This window comes from Centruroides vittatus, unplaced genomic scaffold (genome assembly GCF_030686945.1).
Source record: "Centruroides vittatus isolate TY-2023 unplaced genomic scaffold, ASM3068694v2 contig_971, whole genome shotgun sequence".
NCBI classification, from domain to species: domain Eukaryota; kingdom Metazoa; phylum Arthropoda; class Arachnida; order Scorpiones; family Buthidae; genus Centruroides; species Centruroides vittatus.
In genome coordinates this window covers 2,617,633-2,628,866 of record NW_027122644.1, presented here as the reverse complement: position 1 = coordinate 2,628,866, position 11,234 = coordinate 2,617,633, and the positions used below count along the sequence as shown (strand labels likewise).

At 29.9% G+C, this 11,234-nt stretch overlaps 1 protein-coding gene across 1 annotated transcript in view; it reads left to right on the top strand.

Moving 5' to 3' along the window:
• Positions 1-358: 358 nt before the first annotated feature.
• The window catches only part of LOC136985576 (asparagine--tRNA ligase, cytoplasmic-like), a 64,677-nt gene continuing 53,801 nt past the window's right edge, over positions 359-11,234 (top strand). The window contains exon 1 of the mRNA XM_067282893.1: positions 359-518. Within this exon, the coding sequence (XP_067138994.1) occupies positions 476-518 (43 nt within the window). The 5' untranslated portion in view covers positions 359-475. The remainder of the gene's footprint in view (positions 519-11,234) is intronic.

Sequence of the window (11,234 nt, the reverse complement as noted above, 5' to 3'; positions counted from 1 at the left end):
GGGTCTCTTTTAGTAAGCCCATTATGGGCAGGCCCACAATGGGCAACCAGGTGGTGAAGGAAGGAGCCTAACATATACGGACGGACCACCTCGAAAAATTCCTGGGGATTTTTCGACCCGTCCGGATTCGATCTCGGATCTCCAGAGCGGCTGTCACCTTGACCGCTCGGCCATCCGGCCGTCCTCTCACAGGGCTTGGCAATAAGCACCTTTTTAATAACATTTAATATTAAAAGAAACAAATAAAAAAATTTAAAAATATTGTACAATGCTAGTTACTTTCAAAATTTGAGCAATTTTTAAATTTGTATTGTATTATTAAAACAAATTTTAAAATCTGGCAACATGTAATTTTTAGTTTATAGGATATCTGGCAACTTCATTCGTCTGCAACGTGTGTTACATCAGAAATCCAGTTTTGTTGATTGTTGTTTAAAATTCGATCTGCGAAACCTGCAGTTGATAGACTTGTAAAATGACAAGTGAAATTACGAACAATACCGATTTGTTAAGTTTACGTAAGTTAATTTTTAGGTAAATAATAGAAAGTATGTGATTTAAGACTTGCATCGTAATATTGCCGGCAAGTTGCATCATGCAGAAATTGAATTTAATACTGTTTATTCAATATCATATAACTTTTAATAGAAGTAAAATCCTATTCAGTAAAGTATTTATAAATTTGGATAGGAAATTTTCATTTTAATGAATGTGTTAGTTAAAACACAGTTATTAAAATTAATGCTTTTTTTTCTGGGAAAATCTTTCTCCAAAAATTCTCGAAAACGAAAGTGAAAGTAGCTTCTTGTATTAGAATCACACGTAATCCTTCTATTGACGTATGATTCAGAATATTGAAAACAGAATTCGTTAATTTTTTATGAATTTAAGTCATAGAAAACATGTAGAAAATAACGAATTCGATTTTCCAACATTCTGAACCATACATTAATAGAAGAATTATGTAGGATTCTAATGCAAAAAAATTGTTTGGTTCGGTTCTATCTACTTTCGTCGGTAGATATTCCACTAGGTAGCCCCAATGACGGTTTCGTGTTTAACAACTTAGCCCACACGACTGTGCCAGCTTCGAGTAGCCGACTTCACTGTTTGTGGAGTACTTGATGTTATATAGTTTTGGGGGGGCTCACCCCACCCGTGCACTAAAGTGTGAGCGATAGTGAGCACTGAGCGCACGCCTACATGCAAAGCATAAAGGATAGCCAGTAGACTGATGTGTTAAAAACTGATCTTCGGAGATGAATATCACACGAAGGATCAACAATTGTGGGGGTGGTGTGATTTATGTAAAAAATACCAAATAAAACATTGATTTTGCTAAAAAAGTAGTGAAAACGACCATCGCTTTGATAATGGAGGTGCCATCATTGGGACTACCTAGGTGAACATGTACCCTTTCATCTTAGAGAATTTTTGGAAAAAGACTTTTCCACATAGAAAAAGCATTAAATTTTTAATTTCATCTGCTGAAGATGGTGTGCATAACCAATGAGGTTACAGTCAGCCTTAAGACAATTTACACTCCCTTTGAAAAGCAGATGTTCCCAGAATGAAAATGCAGACTGAAATTATTATTTACTATTACAAATTTGGTCAGATCCATTGAAAGGGGAAACTGGGATTTTTCCTGGGCCTGCAGAAAAGTTACGGTTAATTGTAATTCCTACCCCTATAAAATTAACATTATTTTTACAAACAGGCTGAGAAAGTGGTAAGAGCCACACTCATTGGTATAGCCAGCTTAGGGAAAGGGGAACACATGACCAAAAATTATTAAAAATTAAAGAGACTATTGCAGAAGGAGGTCGAAGTACAGTAAGACACCACTTAATGCAGGGGATGCGTTCATAGACAACAAAGTGCTAAACAAAACAGCATTAAACAAGGTCCGCAAATAGGGAAAGGGGAACACACGACCAAAAATAAACTGATTTTATTTTAATTTTAATGATATAAGAAAAACATTCACATGAAGAGGCATTAAGGAACGTTAAAATAAATGTTTTATTTTCCTGCGAGTGCTTTTGACATATTTATAAACATTGTTTTCAGGCAGAAACATTCTATATATTTCATTTGTCCAAAAAAAAAAAAAATCAAATGGCAAAAGGGCTAATTGGCAAAGAAATCCATTCTACCCTGATCCTACTTGATACAAACTCTTAAAGATCCTGCATTTGGTAACAGTTAATATACAGAGCTATAGTTATTGATCATATATAAATTTTGTAGATAAAGCTTCCAATATATAATATACAAAATAATATAATTTGTTTATAATAAGTTATGAAATGATGCAATTACATTTATGTATTGCTTATGTTACATTTTCTAATGTAACTTGATTATGATTTTTGATATCAGCCATAATCGTAATATGTAAATATGTCAAACTGTTAGATAATCAATTTTAAAATCTGCTATGACTTAAGCTTTTTTCTGATATTTAGATTCCAATGGTTATTGTACTAATAAATTGATTCTGGAAATTTATTTATTTGGATAAAAACATTATAATTATAATTATTTAATTTTAATTATAAAATATAGTTATATTGAAATTAGAAAACATTTGGCATTAACATATTATTATATATCTTGTGACTTTAAAGATTCTATTTGTCCATTCTTTTCTTAGTTAAAAAATAGAAATTTAGAATATAATTCAGATACTTTTTAACAAATTTTTATTTATTTTCTTAATGATTAATGGTTATTGATCATGTCTTCTGTAGATTTTTTGCTTTCCCAGCCAGTTCCAGATTAAGCCTCTAGCAGGTCCTAGACAAAATTAAATTGGGACCCATTTAAATAAGTTGCCTCTAAAGAAATCTTAAATAATGTCACTTAAAATTTTTATTAATAATAGAGAATACAAACACTAATACAATAATATCTGTATAATAAGAGTTTCTAGTGTAACAAAAAATATATACAAAAAGATACATAATTACATCCTTTAAAAAATTTAAATTTTTCGTTTTCAGATTTTTATTTCAGAAAATTGAACAATAGTATCTTTTTCTATACCAAGCATTGCTAAAGACCTTAGCCTTTCTTGTCCTATCGAATTTCTTAAATAATTGTTAACTCATTTTAAAATAAAGATCACTCTCCTGTTACATTACTTACAAGCATAGTTAAGGTAAGTTCTTAACAATATTCTGACATTAGGAAGAGAAGATGCAATGTTGTTATTTTTTATGAACTGGTACATATTGTTTGGGCTTTGCAAATTTTGTTTTCTCTCCATTAAAATAAATTGTCAGCTCATCGTCTAATTCTTTAACATCAATATCATTGAAGTAAACTTTTTATTTCACTTGTATAATTTGATACATTCTTTAAATCTTTAAATTCTGTAAAAAAAATCATTTGAAATATTTTGTTAATTTTTTGATATTTTTGTATTTTATATCAGTTTTACTATAACTTTTGCCACAAATGGCATAGAATGTATTTATTTTAAAATCTGTTTGATCAGTTAAATTGATATCTTCATCTGTTTAGTTTTCATCAAAAAATTGTTTCTGTTTTCTTGAGTATTAGCATCAGATTTGATGTCAGATATTGCTAATGCCTTATTTTCAATTTTGTTATATTTATCCTTTAAATCATGTATGTATTGTGATAAACTTTGTAGCAAACTTATACAGGTCATTAAGTTATTACTAGGATTTTATATGGATTTGCTGGATGCATTCATCCTTGTCAGTATTTATTATTATTTATTTATTTTTTATTTTTTCTGTACTGAAGCTGGACACCTAAAAAGAATTTAATTAATTTGAAGCGTGGCACTGCATAGTGCTTACAATCTTTTTTATATTTGGCTCAAATTTACTTGTAGCAACACGTAAAACTGCTTCCAAACTTTCATTTGCAAGGCGGTTTCGATTTTTTGTTTTATTATTATTTAGTATTGAAAAAGTTTGTTCACATATATAGGTAGAACCAAATAAGCTGGCACATTTCAGAGCGTTTATGCGCAACTTTTCGTACATATTTTTATCAATGCAGCGGTAAAAGTTCAGCAAGTCTCCTTCGTTGAATTTGTTGCGTAAATCTTGATCGTTTTGAATGTCGATAATTTCTAACTGCATTGACTCTGGCGCATTTTCAACTGAAATCGTGAAAGGATTGCTGAATATGTCCAACAGAGGTTTCACTTTTTTAAAATCCGAAAATCTGTCTTGAAAAGATTGAATCAAAATATCTAGCTTTTCTACATAACTGAAATTAATCGCAGTTTTGTTGAATTTTTCAGCCATTTTCTTATAATTCGGAAAATGATTGTAATTTCCAGAATTCAATTGTGATCTGAAAAGTGTCAGCTTGCATTGAAAGGATGATACATGAGCGTAGAGCTGGGATATCAGTTGATTTTTGCCTTGAAGCCGTGTGTTCAAGACATTCAAATGATTTGTAATGTCAACTAAAAAAGCCAAATCACACAACCAATCAGGATTTTTAAGTTCCGGGACATCCCTTTGCTTTTCCGCCAGAAATATTCCAATTTCTTCTATTAAATTTAGAAATCGTTCCAGTGTCAATCCACGGCTTAGCCACCTTACTTCTGTATAATACAGTAAATCTCCGTATTCGCTTTCGATGTCATCAAGGAATTGTTTGAATTGTCTGTGATTGAGTCCTCGTGATTTTATGAAATTTACAGTCGAAACTACCACTTTCAATCGACATTTTGAAATTCAATTTTTTTAGAACAGAGGGTTTCTTGGTGTATAATGCAGTGAAACTGCATGAGATCTTCAGCGTTTATGTTTTTTCCTTGCAGATGCTTTTTCAGCAAAGTAACTAGCCCGGAATTGACACCAATCATCGAAGGAGCACCGTCAGTCGCAACTCCCGATAATTTTGATAAGTCCAAATCAGTTTTTGAACACTCATCCAAAAGTACATTGAGTATATCAACTCCTTTGGTTTGACCTTTCAATGAACACATTCCGAATAACTCTTCTAAGACTTCAAAATCTTGAGTAACACCTCGTATGAATATGAGAAGTTGAGCTGTGGAACTAATATCAGTGGATTCGTCGAGTGCTAATGAAAAAAATTCAATGATCTTAGTTTTTTCAATTAATTGTTCCGCAATATTACCTGACAAAGACATAATTCGTCTTTGGATAGTCATACGATTCAGTTGAATTTTCTCAAACTTTTTTGCTGCTTCTGGACACATTTTCTTAGCGGCAATTTCTATGCATTCTTTTACAAAATCGCCATCATTGAAGGGGCGACTTCGCTTTGCTATCATTCGAGAAATTTCATAACTAACTTCTGTAGCTGTTTCTGAATCTTGAATGGGTTTTGTAAACATAGCTTGCTGACCAATAATCTCCCGTTTTAAAGACAACATTTTTTGCTTTCTTAATTCGCCTGTAAACTTGGTAAAAGAAGGATGCTGCGTTTCATAATGCCTTTTTACATTATATTCCTTTGCAATCGCAACAGAATTCTTGCAAATTAAACAAACGACTTTGTTATGCGACCATACAAAAAAGTATTTCTCAGTCCAAATTTCTTGAAACTGCCGATTTTCATCTTTAACCTTACGTTTTTTACTAGGTCCTGGCTTCTCCATGTTGCGTTCTAATCCTGGCTAGGATTAACACAGCACCTAAAAACAATTACAGTACCTACTTAAATTACCCATTCTTTTTTAAATTATCAAAAATAATTGATTAAATTCCTCAGAAATTTTAAGATTTTTATACAGATTTTATATCTGAAATAATGACGTAATTATTACAGTTAGAGAAATTCTGATAAAAATAGTAATTTCTTTGTTTTATTTTAATATTTGGCCAACATTAAAGCTAAATTTGATTAAAATTGATTAAATAGGTAGGGAAACACTTATTAATAACAGAGTTTTACTTACGATTTCACAACACAATTATACACGGCACTTGACGGGTTAACAGGAAATCTACGTTGAATGTGGATCAAAATATATGACACCGGCTAGTCGAGTTAAAATCTACACTAGAACTATTGCCTCCCCAAAACACTATTAAACTGCACTTATTCTCCTACGCTTCGTGTATCTACTCGTACCTACGCGAGCAATCGGGAATTCGGGACTATTGCTATCTCGCTTGCTCACACCGCGCTAGAAAATTCTTGATTTCTCTACTATTTTGAACTTTATATAAAGTTTTTAGATTTTCTTGGTTTAGTATTTCATCAAAAAATTGTTTCTGTTTTCTTGAGTATTAGCATCAGATTTGATGTCAGATATTGCTAATGCCTTATTTTCAATTTTGTTATATTTATCCTTTAAATCATGTATGTATTGTGATAAACTTTGTAGCAAACTTATACAGGTCATTAAGTTATTACTAGGATTTTATATGGATTTGCTGGATGCATTCATCCTTGTCAGTATTTATTATTATTTATTTATTTTTTATTTTTTCTGTACTGAAGCTGGACACCTGGAAATTATGAACCCTAGACATTTATCTTATTTGTCTATTGGTTAATCCGGCACTGGTCCTGTTCTTATATATAGCAGAGGGAAAATATGGCAATTGGTCAAAAATGATCCCCCAAGATTTTTACATTTTTGGACTTGGGACTTTGAAATGTCAAGAAGTGCAAAACAATTTGGGGGGTAATTTCTGTATGTATAGATGTTTGTGGGTGTGAGGGGCACAATTTTGTTCACCTTCTTTGAAGCTTAATAGCTCCTGTGCTTTTTGTCAAAAGTTTCTGAAGTGTTGCAGGGCAGTTTGTGTATTAGGGGATTAATACTATTAAATTTTGGTAGTTAAAGGTCAAGGGGGTGGAAAGATAAAGGGGGTTGTGTATCATATCTTGGGTAGAGTTGGACTCAATGACAATTTTACTTGTTATTATTAGCCTTTACATTTTTTTTTAAATAAAATTTATTCCTACCCTTAAAATTAAGCTTTTTGCCATTTTATAATAATTAGAATATAAAAAGCTTTTAATAAAATATTATGACAGATGGCACCATATGCAGTTTTAAATGTTACCAGGAAAGTTAAACAACTCAGTGCTGGATTTTTTTTTTTGAACAAATGAAATATGAAGAATACTTCTTTGTTAATAAAAAGCAATCATAAAGATTTTGTTTAATGTTATTAAAAATAAAATTAATTTATTGGAGTAAGAATCACTACAGGTTCCTAAGTTTTTTGCATGTTCTGGAAAACAGTTTATCTACTAAGGCCCAAGAATTTTTGAGCCAGTCAAGCTCATCTTTAGGGGCCATCTTGCTTGCAATCTTCAGTTTTGAATAAATCAATAAGGAATTTGTTTAATAAATATAAAATATAAATACGACTTTACAAAGTTGGAACTTTGTCTTGTCTTTACTTCCGAAGTTCACACTATCACAGTCTCCGAGGGACTGTGAATCCTAAAGGACTGCTGATGGTGTGAATGACAGAAGTAAAGACAAGACAAAGTTCCAACTTTGTAAAGTCGTATTTATATTTTATATTTATTAAATATGAATAATGCCGGCCATGTTCCAGTATTTAATTTTTACTTAAAAGGAATTTGTTATTTACATAAATATCTAAAACCCAATAGTTATATATCTAATAGTTATAGCCAAATGATTGCTGGATTATATTGGGCTTATTACTACTACTATTATTAGTTATTAAAATATTAGTTTAATTATAATTATTAATTTTAGTAAGAGATGGTACTTAATGCTTATCTCTTAAAAAAAAAACTAAAGACCCAATTAGAAATCGGTTGTATATATAATATAAATAGAAGGAAAAGCATAAAAGCAAGCATTTAACAGCAATGAAGAGAACCCTGAACAACAAAATCAAGGAATATTTAGATGACTGTGTAAAAGGCAGAACAACAGACTTGAACAGAAATAGCATTAGATAAGAGACAAGGAATTAATTGGAAGGATGCAAGCTTATTAGAGGAAGTAGGGGAAGGGAAAAATATAGGGACAGCTAAAAATGTATGGATTTGAAAGAAAAGACAAGATTCAGAATTAATTAACATTAGCGATAGTGATAGTGTTGCATTATCAACAGCTTGAAATGGATAATCAGATGAAACAAAAATGAGGAGAAAAAGGAAAAGAAATACTTTGATTAAAAGAGTGGTAGCAAAAGAGGGAATTCTAGAATTTGTCTGCATAATAGTATAGAATAATTTAAACTTTAAGAAGTGAAAAATAGAGCAAAAGGTTATGGAAACAGAATATTGAATTCCTTGGTGACCTCTGTGGCCCCTAAGAGGAGCTTGACTGGCTTGAAAGTATTTGGGCCTGTTTTTCTCAGGTTAGTTCACCAAAAAGTAGTTTCTTAATATAACTTTTAAATATGGAGATAAAGATTATATTCAAATATCAAAGAATATAAAATAAAATGTAGATTCTCAGATCTTGGTTAATTAAAACCAAATATAGCTATAAAAATTGTTAAATTATTCTGACTGTTTTAAATGAGAAAGGAAATTAGGATAATGAAATTTTTAGCTATACACTATATTTTTTTTATCCTGACCAGATCAAACTTAAAAGTAAAACTAAGAATTGTTTCATTAGTGTTAAATATAACAACAGTAAAACAGTTTTTAGTTATAATTTCATAATTTAAATTCAATATAAATAAACTTATTTAATTTTAAACTTATGCTTTTATTTACAGTTATTTGATTTTATTAAAGTAATACAGAATAGTTTTAACAAATTTTAAATTTATAATTAAAATTTCAAATTAATAATTGTTTATATAAATAATCATTCAAACTTATTAATCTTGTATTTTCCTTGCCAATAAGATTGTGTAAAAAAATTATTTAAGCTATTACTATCATCTTAAAAATCTATAGCTTCTATAATACTTCTTTTTTAATCTAATATTTGTTTAATTTTTAATATTTCATTTTTATGTATTGTTAAATATATTATTTGAAATTACAAAATTGTGGAAACTCTGGAAAGAAATCAGAAGTTTCTTATTAATATAGTTCCTGAGAAAGTTTAGACAATGTTGAATATTCCAGAAAAAATATTGTATTTAATACTTTACATAGAAAATTTCTGGTATTGATATTAACATTGATATAATTTTATTCTAATTGAAAGGTTTAACAAAATTACTGAAAAACTATTACATATTACAAATATTTTTGAAGAAGTCAAATTAATAGGCTATACTCAAAAATATTTGTAATTGATGTAAAAATTTATCGAATTTCCTGTTAGGAGTTTAAATTATAAATATTTGTTAACTACTATTGATGAGTATTTCCTTATCAGAATATCCATACAATAAAGTTATAAAAAATAAAGTTTGTTAGATAGGAATTTTACTTCCTGCTATTTACTTGTTTTTGGAAGAGTCTAGTATAATTTTTACTTTGTAGTTAAGAAAAAGGAGTTCTGAATTAGATATATTGTAATAGAATAATAATCAAGTAGACAGTCATTTTCAAAATTATATGTAGATGAATTATTTGTAGATTATGTTAAAAAAATATATTTGTTGTCTGACATATATTACTCCTATACTTAGAAATGGATTTAGTTCCTAAAACATTATCATAATGTTGTATTTGACCTGTTAAATCAAATTTATAATGTAACCTGAACTATCAGTTATTCAGATTTTATCATAGATACATAAACATCTAGTTGATGATTTGTGTTTTACATTATTAGGTTGTTGTCTATTAGCAAAATAATAATCTTTAAAATATACTGGAATCTGTAAAGATTGATGATATATATAATCTTGATATATAATCACAGAATATATGATTTAAATATTTAAATAAATAAAGTTAATGAATTATTTCTATCTTATTTACATATATTTTATTAGCATTAAATCTACATGCAAATGAAAACAAAATAATTTTTGAAAAATTTAAAATGTTTCAGTTAATATTTATTAAAAAACTTTGGTAATTTTAAAATGATCATTATTAGCATTTTTATGATTTGATTTAAAATTTTTTCTCTAACCAAGAAGAAAAGTTCAAGAATCTAGTTTTCTGCTTTTATAAAGAGAGTTACATGTTAAGTAGCAATAATTATTGTAATAATTTTTATAATAATTAAAATCGTTACTTATAGACTCCTAGATACATGAACAACAAACTCTTTGCATTAAAAAGTTTCAATATTTTTTCATCTGTAATATTATCCAATGCAAAGTATGCCTTATTCATTAAACTGATTTTTCAGATTTTGTAAACTCCAAAACGTAGTCTAATAAATGTTTGTTTTTCATCTTAAATTCATAAAAATATTTAATATATTCAAAATTAATTAATTAAATTAATAATTAGCCCCTTCAGCTTCACATAACATTTTAATGTGTACCAGTATAATTATAATTGTTGTTGATTTAACCATTTAGTCGTCACCGACTCTTGGTCACTCCATGGATGAATGAACGCTACATTTTCCTATTTCTAAACATGTTTTTCAGTTGTTCCATGGTCTTGCCAGAGTCTTCTTTGATGTTATCAAGCTGTTAATATTTGTGTCTTGGATGACCTCTTTTTCTTGAACCAGTGACCAGTCCAAGCATGATTGATGTCACGAGTGCATTTGCTGTCATAATGTGGCCGAAATATGAGAGCCTTTGCCTAGTAATCTTTCCTTCTAGTGAGATCTTTGATGTTATGCGGTCCAATACATCCCTATTTGTGACCATGACAATCCATAGAACACGGAGCACTCTTCTCTAGCACCAAAGCTCAAGAGAGTCAATTTTCTGCCTATTTGCTTTTTTCAGGGTTCAAATTTTACAGCCATATGTCATTATAGGGAAAACAATGACATTGATGAAACAGCATTTGATCGGGATGGTGACATCCTTGCTTTTCTAGATCTTTGCCATGCTCATCATAGCACCGTGACCTAACTCTATTCTTTGTTTGATCTTAGGCCCAGACTCGCCCTCCGATTGATTTTGGATCCAAGGAAAATGAAATCTTGGACTGGCGCGATCTCTTTGTTATTGATCTTAATTTTTACTATACCATCACCAGCAGTGGTCATGATTTTTGTTTTCTTGATGTTGAAGTATAGTCCCATTGATTTGCTCTGTTCTTTGACCTACAAGAACAGAGCAAATCAATGGGACTATACCTCAGAGATCAAGTCTTTTCCATTTTCAGTCTTGAGGGTTGTGTCATTAGTGTAGTGGAGATTGTTGATAGTCCAACTGCCG